Source organism: Solea solea, chromosome 17 (assembly GCF_958295425.1).
Source record: "Solea solea chromosome 17, fSolSol10.1, whole genome shotgun sequence".
Classification (NCBI taxonomy): Eukaryota; Metazoa; Chordata; class Actinopteri; order Pleuronectiformes; family Soleidae; genus Solea; species Solea solea.
In genome coordinates this window covers 17,391,856-17,409,345 of record NC_081150.1, presented here as the reverse complement: position 1 = coordinate 17,409,345, position 17,490 = coordinate 17,391,856, and the positions used below count along the sequence as shown (strand labels likewise).

Here is a 17,490-nt window from a genome sequence, read left to right as displayed (position 1 = left end):
TTAAGTTTTGCCCTTGATATGGCTGGAACTCATTTGTCTTTAAGTGTATTTATTCCTGTCGCCGTCTGGCATTTGAATGTCATCACTCAAATGCATGTTCTTGTCCAGTCCTTAGTTATTTTTGAAAAAATGTAGTTTTCTGTTCTTTGTGCCTTGTTCACAGCAGATATGTCACAGGATTGTGTGACTGATAACATCAGTTCAGGTGAAAATTACAAATTGCACATTAAACTATACCAGTGTTCACAAAACTGAAAAAAACCAACAACAAAAAGTCCAAAAGAAAAAAAAAAGAATTATATAAAAGCTGCGAGTCTGAGACAGAAACTGGATTTTTCTTTTTTTCCCTGGCATCTGTTGTGTTTTTGCACCAGCTCCACAGACGGGATCATAAATTAGGTATGAAAGGGGAAAAATAAAGATATCAAGGAAGAAATATGACGCATAAAACCTGAACGTCCATTAAAACTAAGGATGTACTTACTACAAAAAAACAGCAGGAGACAGAAAACTACGAGTGACAACTGCCAATATCCATGGAGAGACTGCAGTAACTTTAGAATTCTTTAGTTTTTAGATGTTTTTCAAGCCACTCTTTCAAGTAACTCTATTGCGAGTAATAAATGAACTGTGATTGTCCAAAAATTCCTTTAAATACCAGAATATTTGTATTAAAAGACACTAATTTGTTGATTTTAATTAAGGATTTTGCACTGTAGAAGCTGCAGCTTGAGTATAAATGACAGGTGCATGTAAATATGATTTAGATATTAGTTACTTGCTCGTTCTTTTGAGCTGTGGGCCTTTTGTTTACTTACCTTTTATTTAGAAAAATTACATGTTAAATTAAACTAATTCAGAAACATTTGAGAATAATCTGCCGACTGCTGGAACCAGATGGCTTTTAAATCTGCCTCAAATATAACCTTAAAACTAGAAACTGCTCAGATTTCTGCTGCTTTCACTGCATCTTAATCTGGAATTTAACTATTTAATCTTGCATAACTGGTAGTTTGTTGTTTGCTCTCCATATCTTGCAATTAGATTCTGTAAGATATTTAAAAATGTCTTAATATCTTACGCATTTTACAACATTGTTGTTGATTTTGTTTAACTGTTTGTGTGTGTGCTTTTCTCTTGACATTGAATTTCCCCCCGTGTTCTTCTTTTATATTTAAAAAGCTGACGTTAGACCTCCGTGTAAAACGATACACTGAGTGTTTGAACTGTTACCTAGCGATCACAGTGATCCCCTTTTGTCAACGTAAAACCACTTAAAGCTTTTTGAATCGCATCCCCGCCTCTTGCAACATGAGAAGGAAACACTATTATGAGTCAAACTTGATTCTTACAGTATAAAATATCAGAAACTCTATCTCTGCCATGTTGTTTTATCCCCGTCAGTTGTACGTTTTCACACTCTTCTGTACCTACACCCTTTCACAACACATGTCCTGGTCATACTTAAACGCACTTTAAAGAGCGCTTCCCCCGTTTGTCGCCTAGTATCCCAGGTAAATAAACATACTCCACTCTGGTGATTCCCATATCTAACCAAGTTATTGCAAATCAGCTGGGGGGGAGAAGGCAGCATTTACTTATTCATAGATGAATAGACAAAGTCTATGTCCCTCAGGGCAGAACTGCTCCCTACACAGGCACATTCTTCAGTCAAGTTAACTGACTTGCCGGGCCACTGTCAACACAGTAGCAGCAGCAACGCTCACTCGCCGTGGAGCAGGGGACAAACAGGAAGCTCCCTTATTATCTGTAAGCAAACACAGGAGAAGAAGAAGAAGAAGAAAGGTAAAATGTTGACGCCACCCCTGTCCTCTGTGTTTGCAGCCTCAGACGCAAGAAGGCGCGGAGCCTGAGAGGACGGTGCTGGGTTTGTCCACTGCGGAGACAAAGATGTCCCACAAAAGCAGCTCCGCAACAATGCTGGATATTTTATCCGACATACAGAGCCTGGTGGAGAGGGGAAACATAATAAATGTGAGTATCAAATGGTTGAAACGGCACCTGTCTGACTAATAATATGTTGCAAAAAAACGTTGTGAGTCAATACAGAGAGTATGTTAAAATGTGTTTACAGGAGCTTATATTTGAACAAATGATTTACTGTCTGTGTAGATTCTCATTCATCCATGTCATAGTTCTCTAAAAGTATTTGAATTTGTGGCAACTGGACAGAGTTAGAGGTGAATCATCTCCATGAAATCTACTTGCTACTGATTCAATTTCTTTTTGTTGTGAAGAAATTGAATGTTGAATGAAAATGTTGTTATTTCCAAACAGAGCAGTGATGAGATGGGAGTAACAGTTGTTTGAATGATGTATTCCCATGATGCTGCTGACAGGAAGTGATACAGGAAGCACCTAAAGGGTACAATGGTTTCCTGCTGGTGTCTAATGACCCACACTTTATCATTCACTTTGTGTACATAGTGCATTTCCTATATTTATTCAGTAGCTTTCATTTTGAGAGTATTATTTTTTCATTTTGGAACAATTTCCTCCCTGAAAATCCTGCTCTCACGCTCTCAAACAGCTGCTGGAGTGTCCTGAGCGTGAGATGAAGGATTTCAAACTGAATCATATGAGTCACTTATGCAACAACAGTGAATCTGAGTGCTGATAAAAAATAAACCAAAAAAACCACTGTTCTTATCTGAACAGGAGCCATGTGAGAGAGAGAGAGAGAGTGACTGAGACTGAGTGCGTGCAGGGTTTATCCAAATCCATTCAAGACCATGCTCTTGAATCGAGATAAGGAAGAAACTCAGTATTTGTGACATGTCAACAAGTGACTTGGTATCAAAAAGCATGAAAATAGAACCCACTTACCATGAACAAATTAGCATCTTCTCTTTATTGAGGCAATACAAAATTAATATTCTTGCCCTTTTTTTTTTCATGTTTTCTGCCAGTTTTGCAAGTTGATTTTCACCAACAAAGCTTCAGTTTCTCACCAAATTCATTTATTTATTTTGTTTGTTAATGTTATGATTGAATAGAGGACACCACACATTGATCTGAAGTGGTATGTGAAGTCCTCTCCTGGCGAACCAGAGATTCGGTTGGTACGAACCGTCCAGCAGGTCCTGGCGTGTCGATACCAGCCGGCACAACTCGATGCCACAGCTATGGCCAAACAGCTGGAGGAGGCTGAGGTACGTAAAGTACTGATGCTTACTTCATATTCTTACTTTGCACCAACGGACTAAGTTGTTGTCCGTCGTCCATCACAGGAGTACAGGTCCTGTGTGCAGGAGCAGGTATCGGCTATGAAAAGCGCGAGCGATGCCACTGACTGTGACCCCAATGCCCTGAAGAGAGCTGAAGAACGGCGGAGTGCTGCTCTGCTCGAAGCCTCTGCTACGTTGCAGGTGAAAGCGGCACAGCTGGATCAGGTCAAACAGTATCACAGACAGATGAAGATGGCTCGAGCTCTTCTGCAGGTCTTAGCTGCTGAGAAGGAAAGCATGAGCTTGTGAGTCGTTTATTGATCTGAAAGTAAAACCTTTTATTTATGTGGTTGATGTATAAAGATTGGTGATGTTTTTGTGTTGTGGTTTTTGTCAGAAATGCTTTGGGGTGCAGCGCTGTTCAAGCTCAGAAACTTCATGCTCTGCTGCAAACCATGGAAAGGAAGAAGGACGTCATGGAGGAACTGCTTCACCTAAGCAGCCAGTTATCAGCGCACTTGAGCGACGCCGAGAGTTCGGGCGCTCTCCTCGCCCAGCTTGGAGATGTCCAAGAGGAATGGAGGCTTTTAGAAGGAAGTATCAAGAGAGCTCTGCGACACGCCGCAAACTCTGCCTCTCAGTCCTCTGTTCTCATCAAAGAGGCCGAACACCTGAAAGCCAAGCTTGAAGATCTTCACAAATCCAGCCCTCAAAGCAATGACGGCAAAAGCGCTTTAGAACTAGCTTGTCTGACCACGGATGTAAAACTCTATAACCAGCTTTATCTACACTTAAAATCCCAGTCGGACGCTCTCGTCCATTTCTCCGTGGGTCAGAAGGAGAAGAATGAGATCCAGAATAAGCTTCAGGAGCTGGAGTCATTGCTCGACGTCACCAAGAAAATGCTCAGCACTTTGGCAGGTAGCTGTGGAGGAACGTCGTTAACCAGGATCAATAAACAATTACAGGACTTGATCATCTGGGCCAAACAGGCAGAAAACCACATCTCTATTGGGAAAAAACTAGCTCTCTTCCCAGAGGAAGCGCGCAGTCAAATTGTTGACATGAAGAAATTTCAAACGGATATCTTGTCCCAGCGGTCTAAAATGCAAGCACAGATAGAGGAGATAAAAGAAGTAGCTTCTGATATGGAAAAAGAGGAAAGTGACCAAGTAGTGAAGACAGTGGAAGACCTTTATGAAGCCATTGCAGACAGTTTGGATCATGTTCTTGGCACGATGAAGAACCACCTACAGAAGAGGGAGAAACTGTTATCCCAGCTGGCTAGCTTGGACGCCTGGCTAGCACAATCGCATGCTACAAGAGACGTGTATTCCCATGTCGAAAATGTTTCCAAGGCTGACGTCCAAAAGCTGCAGAGTGAGCTGGAGAGGCACAGATTAGCCACCGTGGAGATCAAGAGCAAGTTAAAACTGGTGGAGGCCATGGAAGAAAGTTGCAAGGACATCATAGAGGGGTTGAGTCCAGGAGAGAGCCGCTACCTTGTCAACAGACTGTCAGGCCTTTGGACAGAATTGGATGGACTGCTAGCTCACGAGAAAGCAACCAGCTGGGAATTAGAGGAGCTGATTCATGAGCGAACCTCTTCAGATGAGGAGTTATCAACCATCCAGAATAACCTGAAGGAAATTTCTACTGATCTGGAGAAGCAAAGGTTCCCCTTAAGGCAGGAAACCCTTTCAATGGTAGCACAAGTGATGCACATGCTAATGGAGAATCAGTGTCAGGTACAAGAGCTTCAGCACTGTCATGAGGCCAAGCGAAGTGCCTTGCTGTGCACCATTGGGGAACTGCAGGACAGGTGCAAAGCTCTTCGCCTCAGTGCCTTTGAGCAACACAAATATCTGCACCTGAGGAGACAAATGGAGGAATCTAGGGACATTGCCAACGAGCAAATCCAGCGTGCCAGAGATAGAACAATCAGTGTGGGTGAGAGGTTCAGATTATGCCAGACCCTCCTGGTGGAACTTCCTCTGGTGAAGACACAGTGTCAAGAAGCAGGAGACCAATTAGAGGCCATAGCTCATGAGCTGCACCCATCCCAGCTTAATTCAGAGAGGCAGAGGATTCATCACACCGTGGAAACTTTGGTGACTTGGGAGCATACTGTCACAGATGATATCAAAAACCTTGAGGCCAAGCTCCTGTCAGGTCTACACCTTTCCTCTGAACATCCTGCTTTAACTGAGCTCTTCCAAAGAACAACAGTGGAGCTGGATGAAGCCAAACCAGTCAGTCCAGATGAGAAAGCAATCGACGGTGCGCTGCGAGGATCCTGGGTCATTTGGAGAAACATGAAGTCTGGGATGCGGGTGTTAAAAGCTCTGGGAAGGAAAGAAAACATTAACCTGAAGAACGACGAGGAGCTTAACTCACTTATAGACACAGCTATACAGAAATGTCACGTGCGAATGGTAAGCTTGAATATGCTTTATTTTAATCTCCTGCCTTTTACTTGTTTTCCTCTCTAAACGTTTCTTAATCATGTGACCACACAGGAGTGTTTATCCCAGGCTCGAGAATCTTTAAAGGATTACCAGTGGGCAGCTCAAGGAGCGATATCCTTTCTCCATAACGCTGAAGCCACCTTTTTGTCAGCTCCTGGAGGGTTTCTGGACTGTACCGAGGAACAAAGACAGACCCAGCAGGCTCTAGAGGTTCTCGAAGATGGATTTCAGGCTCACATGTGCCACCTTGTAGAGCTGCTCCCCCGGCAACCCTGCCTCTCGCACCCAGAGGTCGAGCAGCTCCACATCAGCATTCTCAGCCAGTTGTTGGTGGGTCGAGCGACACTGGAGGCACAGGCCCAACTCAGGCTGGAGTCCTTGCAAAGGTATTGGGTTCTGAAGTCCTGTTATTATTTGTTTTACTTCTTCTTCAAAAAAAAAGCTAAATCTCACAGGCGACATTTCTTCCAGGTGTGCAGTGAGACAGCAAAGCCACAGGAGTTGTCATGAAGACATGCAGCAGCGTCTTTCCGGGCTTGAAGCCAGACTTTCAGAATGTGCTTCAGCCCCAGTGACGTCGTACGAAAAATGTGTCACCCAACAAAAGAGTGCGACCGTAAGTTAAATGCAGAACAACCAAGTTTTTTTTTCTATACACACTCTCTGGTATGGTTCCATGTACATCCTTGACTTTCATCTTCATGTAGCTACTGATGATGGCGCTCCGCAGCCTCGCCGGGAAGATAGAAGAGCTGAGAGCCGGGTGTCCGATGCAGGGCTGCTGTGTTGGTAAGGACGGGGAGCTTGGAGCCCTGTGGCGCCGCTGGTCGTCGCTGCGGCGCGGCATCGGCCTCCTGATGGCGCACGCGGAGCAGAGGCAAGAGGAGTGGAAGGACATCACGACAAGTGTGAGTTGAACAACCACAGACATTTCAATGCATCTAAATGACACATATACAGTAATTAGGGCTGGGCAATTTTTCAAGAACACTATAAACCGTGGTGTCATATTCTTCAATATCATCATAACAAAGGTTCAATGTACTGTATATGGATAAAATGTGTATGCATTGCTCAAATACACATTTAGAAACAAGTGCTTGTTTTGCCTCAGATATGAGTTTTAGACCATAAAAACAACACAATTAACTACCTTTCAGAACTTTATATTTAATTATCTGTCATTGTATCACAACACTTCAAAGTATGATCAAAATGAACTAAACTGAAACTTGAAATTATACAATATTTAAGCTACATCACACAGCACAATAATACTGCTTCAGCCCCACTGCTACCCACACCTTCCATACACATGGTCACGGTTTGAGACAGTTTAAATTCTTTGTTAGCACAATGTCAATTATTTTGCATCAGTTTCCTTAAGAGTTTGCATATTCTGTTGTACTTTGTTGCTATATTTTTTTTTACTGCAAATTTCTTGTATATCGTATTTTATTCTTTATAGACTTGCATTTTTTTTTTTACTGAAACCACCACTTTTCTCTTATTGGTGCTGTTTCTGTAAAGTTGAGTAGACACAGAGTGAGCACCAAGAATTTCTTCACTGGTCATAAAGACTCTATTATGTGAAAATATGGCCTAAGGATTGAGAAGACACCACAATTTAGAGACACAGGCCGGCAATCCAGAATATAAATGACAGATTATACAAAACAAATAAACCCTCTCAACGTTTTTCTCCATGTGTTTAGACACATTTAAGATATATAACCATTCTGTACATGTTCAGGACAGAAAAGTAGTGTAAAGTTCATATTTAAGATTTCAGTCTGTGCCTTTTTAGATACGGCAGTGTTGCAGTTTTCTGGCCAGTCTTCAGGCCGAGGTGCCCGACTCCTCCACCGTGAGCTTCACTCAGGAGAAACCCCAGGAGCTTCTCGTCCAGGCTGAGATACACCAGGCCGGTCTGGAGCAGGAGCAGCAGGCCTTATCATCCCTGGAGCATCGACTGGAGCACGCGCTGAGCTTATCCGAGTCCCAGGACCCCGTCAGTCCCGGACCCGTGGGCAAAACCCTGGTGAAGATCCAAGAGAACGTCAGGAGGTGGGATTTGTTTACTACACACGTGGGGAGAGAGTGAGTGATTACTCATTTATCATCAGAGATGCTGAGAAGATGCCGTTGTTTCCCTCGCAGCTTGAAAGAGAGAAACCTGCTGATCGTAGCTGCCGCCCAGGAGGAGGAGAACAAAAGGCAGCAAGTCCAAGAGGAGATAGAAGAGGTGGAGAAACACATGCTCACCATTCTGCCACAGCTGGAAACCTGTTCCAACCCAAGCCAGCGACAGGTCAGGTTCTTATGTTTTAAGCTCCACAAGAAGGTAAAGCAGCTTTGGGGTGTCTAATTAGGACACAGGAGGCAGGAATATCCTTTGAAATTAATGTTTCTAGAGTGTGCCTTTAAAATGGGAGGATAACGAGGACTTTAAAGTTGTGCCAAATATTCGACACAATCTGTTATTAACAGAAAATTATTAAATTATACAACATTTACACACTGAATAACATTAAAATAAGTACTAAATATGGACCAAAGTCAAAAACAAGTTTTTCTTTTAATGTCGGGGTAAATCCTGAGAAACATACACACTGTATTTTTTATCAGTCTCAGGATCTGTAATTAGATTGCAGACTTCAGATGGTGTGTTCAAGTCGAACCAGCAAAAATCAGCATGGTCATCCTTTCCTTTCAAATATACAGCATTCTTTCAAGTTTCAGCCTCTAACAGGAAAATAGCTTAATCAAATTTGATCAGTTTAGTCAAAGGTAGCACCAACACCACCCCCACCCAGTTAGTATCTGTAACTCTCTGATCTCGGTCTCTCCTCTAACACCCAACTCAGGAGCTCAGAGAGGATTTGTCCTTGCAGAAGACCAGACTGCAGAGCATCATGGACGAGGTTCAGAGCCGGTACGCGGAGATTCCTGATGATCTCAGCCAACGTCTCAGGGACACAGAAGTGTCACTGCAGAGAGCAGAGGAGGAGGTAAAAAGAAAAGCTCTCGTGTAAGAAATCTTCATGTAAAGGAGTCTGGTCTGATCTGGTCTGGGCTGTTTTTCAGCTCATGGAGAGAAGTGTCCCAGTCCGTAAACTGGCTGCTCGAGTGAGGGAGCTGGGCTCAGGTCTGGAGAAGGTGAAAGTTCTGCTGGAGCAGAAAAGTCCAACAGTCAGTGAAGCTCAAAATGTGCTCAAGGTGTGTCCACTGTGTGCATTGATTCACACGTAAGATTTCCTGGCTAAATAAAGGATAAATGAATAAAATAAAAGCTACTCGATTCTCCTCCCGTTTTCTCCAGCGTGTCTGGGACGAGCTGGACTTGTGGCACAGCCGTCTGATGCTCGTGGAGAGCGAGGTGCAGGACCTCGCCGAGGAGCAGCCGGATCAAGCACACGTCCTCATGGACCACCTCACGCAGCCGCTGCAGCTCTACCAGAACGCCTCGCAGATGGCCGAGTACCGCACGTCCTTCCTCAGCAAGGTCAGACACAAACTGACGGACAGTATTTATACCATTGATTGAACGGAGTTCAAAAATGACATTTTTCATTCCTAATATTACCTGCCTTACCGTTCTCAGATTCCCGCCTGTCTTAAGGAGTTTGAAGACATTTCTTACAGCGCCAGCTGCTGGTTGGATGAGGCCCAGGCATGGCTCAGTGCTTGTTACTCATTCACGACAGCCAAAAGTCTCCAGAATCATGCAAAGTCCCTGCAGGTCAGTGACACAACATATAATAAAAAAGCACCTTCTTCTGATTTATATAACTTAAATATGTGTGTTTATTTATGTATCTGTTGTATTTTGCTGTTATATCAATACAAAAGTGATACTATGAATTTGTATCATACAGTTTTTTCCAAATACTTCTCACAAAATGTAGTATTTTTTTTATTGGATTTTGAATTACTTACTCATCTATGTAGGTTTTTAACATGTACACATTATTATTCTACTTATTTATTGCCACTATTTTGTACCACACATGCCGTGACGTGATGAGTTTCATCTTAACTCCTGACCCACAGCTGGTGCTGGACGACTCTGAGAGGATCAGGGACATGTTGCAGGACTTCAGGCCGGTGCTGTCGGAAATCTCTGCCGTGTGCGACGTCGGGGCGCAGGAGCACAGGCTGGACCAGAACGACCGAGGAGTCCACAAGATGCAGCGCCACCTCCTGGAGCCGCTGGAGCAAATCATGCAGGCGGCTGTGGTGAGAACTACTGGAACTCTCTCTCATATTATTTCCTTCCTAACACCTGATTCCGGTGAGGACTGATTGTTTGGACATCTATAGACGGTAGAGAGTGAGAGGAAACAATGTTGAGCACATGAAACACAATTTTATGTCACATTTTCTCAAAACGTCTTGCTGACAAACTGCCTTTCAGATGGTGGAGGCGATGGAGACTGAAGTGAAGACCATGGAGAGGAACGTTCCCAAGATCAGAACTATTTTGTCCACCATGGACGACTCCAACATAACTCTGAGAGAGCATCTCCACAACCGACAGGTGATGATTGATGAGTCCAATTTAATAGAAACATATTTAACACTTTAATTTCAGAGGGAAGGAATGTAAGATTTTAAGTGAATTCAAGACTAGATTTAAGTTGCATATTGTTGGAATCAATTTATATTATTTTCTTTCTTAATTTACTTCCCAAAATGAAATAAAAACACTGACATAAATGTACGTTTTGTTTTCTTATGAGTTGTTATTTACTTTGATAAAACCGTTTTATCAAAGTTTTCATATTTATTTTAAACTTTTATCTAATATTTTACTTTACTATTTTGTAGAATTGTTTTACTGTTGCTAACAGTAAATGTGTTATCCTCATTTTATATTGAATATTGCTTTAATTTGCTCTTTTGCACTATTGACATGGGTTTCGTATAAACTTCCCTGTTTATTTTAAACCTGTTCTTTCTATTTTTATTTATTTATTTATATAAATCTATGAATAGAACTTCAAATTAATTTCAGATTTTTAAATGTTGACCTTTTTATGAGACTACTTTCTATATGTGTCTATTATTATTATCATTATTATTATTATTTTTAATATGATTTTGTTTTTGTTTTTTTCTTTTTTCCTTATCCTTATTATTACTACTGCAGAGGGGAAAAATAACTCTTATAAAGAAATGTGTTTGTGAGACGAAAAGCTATTTAAGTGTTGTTTTCATTTACTTGTATATAATCATTTTCCAGAGTCGCTTCAGATCTGGCTCTTTAATCTCCCGTCGGCGAATCGTCCTCCAAACACTTTTTAGTTGCTCAGTCGACACACGTGTTGATTCTGTCCCTGGTTTCATTTGAAAGGTGATCCTGGCCAACGTGCAGTCGATCCGGCGGACTCTGGAGGACATGGAGAGTTGCAGAGCTGAGCTCCCTCTCCCACAGGGGGAAGAAGAGAGCCTGCTGGTCTTCTCTCGAGCCAAGCAGCTCCTGCAGCCGCTGGAGGAGCTGCAGGAACTCACCCAGTGTCAAGCCTCACAGCTGGAGGTAAACACTGAATGATATGATAATCATAAGTGATCTCAGGGACCTGAAATAGAAATCTGTGCCTTTTATGTCATCTGTTTTTAACCAAAGCATTTGCCGTTTTGTCGTTGTTATCCCTCAGCTGTGTTCCTGACAAAGAAATAAACCGTACTACAACACAACTTTTAAATGTTTTTTCATCAGCTTTTCTTTCATCTTTGACTCGTGCAGAACAAGATCCGGGAGGAGGGAGAGCACAGCACTGTCTCTCATGTTCCTGGAGAAATGCAGCTGCGCGACACATCCTCACTAACTGGCCAGGTAATAATAATAATAATATTATTAATACTCACAGTAATAATCAGGCACAATCAATTATCAAACACAAACTTTAACAAAACCTCCAGTATGCATCGTCTTTGAAATCAAACCAGTTTAAAGCATCTTCCTTAATAAAACTCACAAATTAATTATTTACATACTAATTACACTGTGGAGAAAATTAAATGTCAGTCACCACGTCCAGGTAGTATACATTAGTATACATTAGACTGATTCATTACTTGGTAACTGACATTTATTCTGTCTCCTAAAAACACCAAAGTTCAGAATGAAATGTTGAATTTACTGTGTTTTTAAAGCAAAAGACCATGAGTCTGTTTGTTTGTTTTTTGGGGGAATTTTCTTACGATTTCTGCAAACGGCAAATGTTTTCTCTTGCAATTCGGAGTGATTTTAACTGAGGGAAGAGAAAAAAAGTTATTTTGGAAATCTGAAGGATTATGTAAAAAAAGATTTTAGGACATTGAAAGCAAACATTTGCCCCTCGGGTAAGAAGATTAATGCCATTCCCTCAAAAAAGGAACATCTTAAGCAACTAAAATGTTTACTAAATAAATGAACATGTTTTGTACTCTCATTAGTCACCAGACATTCTTCAAACCATCTTGTCTTCATTTACACAATCATATTAAGCAGTGATAAGTCCTGAAAGTCACATTTGTTATGCTCTACATTCTGTTAAGAAGATGAGATAAATACTGAAAATACAATTTCTCAGATAGATACTTTCTGTAACCAAGCAACACGTATTCATCAGACAGTCGACGTCGACTTGCAGTTCTTTATTTAAATGAAAGTTTTAATTATTTCTCGTCATGAAAAAAAAAAAAGCAGGAGCCTTTTGCAGAGTCTCACTCAGAGGAAGAGGAGGAGGATGATGAGGACGACAACGAGAGTTGTCACTCGTCGTCCTCTGACACACTAACATGCAGTATTCCAGAGGTAAATCACCAACAAGAGAAAACCTAATAACAGCTGAGGAGTGCATGTGCCTGGTTTCCTCTTTCTTTGAGGTTTTGTTCCAAAATGTTGCTTATCGTTCAAAAATGACACTTAAACTGTACAAAAATTGCCTGCTAATCAAAACCACTTTGTATTTGTCTTTTAAAAATGCACATAATCAACAATTTGGAATGAAACTTCTCATTAAATTGACCTTTTTACCACCTATTTTCCTCCTTTTCTTCATTTATTCTTTAAATGCATGCATTTAAAGTGTGATTTTGCTTATTTTCTGTTGTTTGGAGGTGGATTTTTGCATGTTGAAGGCAGAGACTGATGAATCCACTTTGGAGCTGTCACAAGCAGCTGCTTCTGTTGTGTATATTTTTAGGAACCTCTCCTTTTGTGTATGTGTGTGCACGGGTTTCTTTTGCATTCATATGTTTATACAACACACATCTTAGGACCCAGAGGACCCACTCACCCGTGAAGAAGCTGCGGACGTGAAGGTAAATCATCTTGGTATTAATATGATAAAATCGTTAATTTTAAATAATACATTTTTGACATAATGAGCACAAACTCATCCTTTTTAACTTCAGGCTTCCTCTGAGACGGAGATGAGCTCAAACAACGCCGAAGCTCAGCTTTTGTACATGAAACCCGGACGTGACGACATTGACTTTGCAACTAAAGATGTTGACACTGGATTAAAATCAGCCAATGTTGGCGATTCGTCCTGTCCTGAGACTCCAGCCACTGCTGCAGCGGAGGTCCAGCACTCTGCAACTGACCGACATAAATCAGCCAAACATGAAACACTTGACCCCAAACCTCACACAGAGTCCCTCCAGGCTGCAGCTGCCATTGAAGACACGAGGCTGATCCCTGTGAGACCCATAACTCCTTTCACCGCCTCTGGAGAGTCGGCCGAGTTCATAGCGGACGGAGACGAAGACCTGGCTTTGTCCACAGCTTCACAACAAGATGTGGTAAGAAAAATACAACTGGTTTACAACTTGAAGGACATTTTATTGTCAGATATTGAATATACGACCTGTAAGTCTGTTTGTATAACAACATAATCACAAGTTTTTTGGTTTTCGTGGCCTATATGATTTAGGGTTATTCTATATGGACTTAATGCCTCGTTTTATTGAGGCAGCCATCTTGTAATGACATCTTTTATGGTATGTGAAAGCCACCGTAGTTTTCTCATACAGTTTGGAAAGGACAGGGTAAGCGGAGTGAGTCTTTGATTTGTTGCAATCTGCTGCCTCGCCATTAGGGGTCACTAATTCTTACACACTGGACCTTTTATAGACAGACAGACAGACAGACGACTTTATTGATCCCTTTGGGAGGTTCCCTCGGGGAAATTAACAGCTCCAACATCAACACACAGCACTGTTAAGATTAGATTTTTTTTTTTTTTTTATATAGACTCTTGAATGTGTTTTTTTTTTAAATAACATGTCACCCTGAATAAAACCCCACACATTTTTACTTACATCTAGGGTTGCAAAATTCCAGGAATTTTACAATTTGGAAACTTTCCAATAGAATTAACGGGAATTTATGGGAATTATCTGGACATTTTGAAAATTGAAGGTTTGGAACTAAAATATTCGGTAAATATAATATATTGTAGCATAATATTTGGCTAAAACAATCAGATTTGATGCAAATATAGTTAAACATCAATACTTACTGCAGGGGGATTGAGGCCACACCCCCTACATTCACTGTGCGTTCCTGCATCACATGATGTCATTTCTAGAAACTTCCAGAAACCTGAACTATTGAAGCGACACAATTGAGCCCATTGCAAAATAGCATATGACATGGTTTCCAGAAATGTCCAGTTAACTGTCAATAATGCCCATAAGTTCTCATAATTCCCATGGAAAGGCTTTTTTGAATCTTCCTAAAATTCCCAAACTGAAGTTTCTTGAAATTTACTGGGAATTTTTGACCATCTGCGACCCTACTTGTATCTAATGTGATCTTTGAGTTTGCCTTGAAAAACTCTGCAGTACAAACTCTGTTTTTGTCCCTGTTTTTTTCTTTAATGTCCATAAAACTCTCCAGAGCTTGAAGGAGCAAAGTGAAATTCGAACCAGTCATAAAAGTTTGGAGGAGAAGCCACAAGTGAAGGAGTCGTCTAAGGTGCAGTTCAGGTAACAGAAAGAAGTGGTTGAAATCTCACGAGCACACAACGTACCATAGATTGAGGCTAACACACTGTGTGTGTGTGTGTGTGTGTGTGTGTGTGTCCTTTGGTTGCCAGTTTGGCAGGAAGACACGATGAAGATGAGGAAGAGGAGAACCAGAGATGGAGTCGACTGCACGCCCAGATCTCCCAAACGCTCACGGCGTGGAACAACGTTCAGCATCAAACGTCAACCACGTCTGAACATGAACAGGTTGGACAATGACATTATTATTGAAGATGAAATCTGTTACCACAGCAACAGGCACGCCCTTTTGACTTTTAAATAAAGTAGTTCAGTCTTCGACAATAACTAGGCTCTATAGCAGATTATTCATTGTATATTATTATTATTATTTTTAACCTGCTTTTGCTTTAACGCTCAAGTGCGCTTTAACAGACATTTAGAAGATTTATTGGCAGGAATTGAAGATACTATTCATAAGTGTGTTTGTATAAAGTGTATAATCGCAATTAATTTAAAACTGTTTGGTTTCCGTAGCCTCAGAATAATGTTGTGTACCATTTGCATAGGTAGTCGGAACTGGGAGTGACGTCACTCCCGAGTTCACCATGTTCCATTTGGGAAATGGGGAAAAAAAAACATGAACACAAACGTATCTCAGGTTTGCCATTGTTAGCGACACAAGTTAATAATCATGGTATTTTGCGCACATAAACAGCTTAGAATCATGTCTTCAGGTAAAAATTCAACAGTACTATCTGTACGACTGATTTAAAGTTAAATAAACGTGACAGAATTAACTATCAATGGTAAAAGCAACAGTGTTTGTGTCTTAGAATCACATTTCTGGGTTTTCTGAGTGTCTGAGATGGAAATACGAGGTCATGCGGCCTTCCTTACACAGGAAATTCCGAGTTTTAACGACAAATTAAACGCACCATAAGCTTTTTATATGTACTTTAGGCAAGGGCCTTGCTTTACAGAGGCCGCCATCTTGTGCCACAGTGATTCTACGTCAGATTAAACGGACAAACAAAGAACAAAAAGAATGACATCTTCCCTGTAGATGTCACTAATTCTTACACACGGGTCTTTTTACGATGAGAATAAATGAGTCTTGTCCTTTTGTGCTTGTTGTTCACTCATTCTTTCCTTCACCCACTGTGATCTTTATCAACTTTTTTCTTAGGTTCCAGAAAAGGAGCCGCTATCAAGCAGATGTGCTTCCTCTGTTCTCCAGCAGACACAGGAGTCCATCACCACGCTGAGAAAAATAGTACGTACTCCAGAGACAAAATGACAAACTCACATGGATCCATGAGTTTAACAAATGGCTCAAAGGGGGTTTTAATTGGACCAAGTGTAGTCTTGTCATGTACGGACAAACACATATAAACCCTACTCAGAAATACTGAATCATATTAAAAATGGAAAATCTCTGCTCTGCTCCTGCTGTAAGACTCGCTGCCAGTTTAAGTGAAGCAAGATTCAAGATGTTCTTAAATCAGATCACCGCAGGAAAACAGATTTCTCTCACCCTTGAGAGTCCTGCTCCTGAGTGATAGTGACGGCCGACGGTGCTTGATATTTTCCAGCTGAAGTCGGCAGATGGTTCCGATCCAGAGGCGAAGGAGAAGTTGTACGAGGCTCTGCAGAAGGTTCTCTTCTGTCTGGACACTGGGACTGACCTTCTGTCAACTCCAGATGGCGCTGGTGAAGACGAACTCCAGCTGAGGCTGGTGCAGCAGGAGGTGACTGACCACAACACTGCGAAATAGAAAACACATGATATAGTAAATATAAAGGAATTAGACTTTATTTTAATTTATATTATTATATTTAATTCATTGAATATAAATTCATTTATGTTTAATTTATTTAATTTAACAAGGTAATGTAACGGAAAGAATATAAATTACACCCCAGTCAGCACTGAGACTGAACAGAAATCCGCACAAACATTCTAATAAAATGGTAAAATCACTGCAGCCAAAGTTCATGTCGTCACTACATCTAAACTAAGGCGCATAGAAGTTATCGCACATTGTCTTGAAAGTGCAAACCTTAAGCCAGTTTCTAATTTGGTGTGAGAATTCCTGTAAAAATTATATACTATGGAATATAGTGCACTTATTGCACACCAATGAGTTAGAATTGTTTAAGTGAGCTTTATTCACTTATTCATCTATTATAACCTTATATTGTTTTACCACTTTATTTATGTCACTTTTAATCTGTTTACACCCAATTTCCATTTATTTTTTTAAAAATATTTTACCCCTTTTCTTTCTATTCTGTCTTTTTATCATTTACGCTTCTGAGTTTCCATCAGAATCTTTACCGAATGTTCACTTACATTGTATAAAATATCTCCTTTTCCGTTTTTAAAAGCCACATGACAAAGGTAAACGACTAAAAATGCACCAACTTAAAAAATAAAATAAAGGTTCAGTTATAGGCAGATTCAAAATGATATCAATAAATAAAATGTGTGAAGAAAATAAAAGTTTAAATAAATGAATAAAGGTCAGTTAAAAGCCAGACGAAGATGGTTTAAAGGTTAAAAAAAATGCACAAGCTTTAATAATAAAGTGATGGATTAAAATTTAAGAGTGGATAAAACCGTGGTAAAATATTGTTTAAAACACTTAAATTCACTGAGAGGCAGATGAAAAATAGTAGAAATAAGAGAATGTGTCAACTTGTAAAGAAAAGGTTGAATGAGACAAATAAATGAATAATAGTAGTAAAGTGTAAATAACACAATTATACATTTAAATGTAAGCGAGAATAAAACAATTGTAAATTATTGTATGAATAAATACAATTCAGTTTTAAGCAAAATAAAAGTGGTA

At 40.5% G+C, this 17,490-nt stretch overlaps 1 protein-coding gene across 4 annotated transcripts in view; it reads left to right on the top strand.

The window, feature by feature from the left end:
• Positions 1 to 17,490, top strand: part of LOC131443253 (nesprin-2-like) — a 97,570-nt gene that overhangs the window by 35,571 nt on the left and 44,509 nt on the right. For 2 of the 4 annotated variants that reach the window (XM_058612701.1, XM_058612699.1), the window contains exons 45-68: positions 1,846 to 1,995; positions 3,018 to 3,173; positions 3,252 to 3,493; positions 3,586 to 5,623; positions 5,708 to 6,042; positions 6,128 to 6,272; positions 6,364 to 6,564; positions 7,464 to 7,723; positions 7,817 to 7,967; positions 8,524 to 8,667; positions 8,744 to 8,875; positions 8,979 to 9,161; positions 9,261 to 9,398; positions 9,710 to 9,895; positions 10,074 to 10,196; positions 11,013 to 11,195; positions 11,406 to 11,495; positions 12,348 to 12,458; positions 12,923 to 12,967; positions 13,061 to 13,450; positions 14,550 to 14,638; positions 14,749 to 14,884; positions 15,825 to 15,911; positions 16,231 to 16,386. In XM_058612701.1, the coding sequence (XP_058468684.1) occupies positions 1,846 to 1,995; positions 3,018 to 3,173; positions 3,252 to 3,493; positions 3,586 to 5,623; positions 5,708 to 6,042; positions 6,128 to 6,272; positions 6,364 to 6,564; positions 7,464 to 7,723; positions 7,817 to 7,967; positions 8,524 to 8,667; positions 8,744 to 8,875; positions 8,979 to 9,161; positions 9,261 to 9,398; positions 9,710 to 9,895; positions 10,074 to 10,196; positions 11,013 to 11,195; positions 11,406 to 11,495; positions 12,348 to 12,458; positions 12,923 to 12,967; positions 13,061 to 13,450; positions 14,550 to 14,638; positions 14,749 to 14,884; positions 15,825 to 15,911; positions 16,231 to 16,386 (5,871 nt within the window). The remainder of the gene's footprint in view (positions 1 to 1,845; positions 1,996 to 3,017; positions 3,174 to 3,251; positions 3,494 to 3,585; positions 5,624 to 5,707; positions 6,043 to 6,127; positions 6,273 to 6,363; positions 6,565 to 7,463; positions 7,724 to 7,816; positions 7,968 to 8,523; positions 8,668 to 8,743; positions 8,876 to 8,978; positions 9,162 to 9,260; positions 9,399 to 9,709; positions 9,896 to 10,073; positions 10,197 to 11,012; positions 11,196 to 11,405; positions 11,496 to 12,347; positions 12,459 to 12,922; positions 12,968 to 13,060; positions 13,451 to 14,549; positions 14,639 to 14,748; positions 14,885 to 15,824; positions 15,912 to 16,230; positions 16,387 to 17,490) is intronic. The other 2 variants (XM_058612700.1, XM_058612703.1) reach the window with 2 other exon arrangements.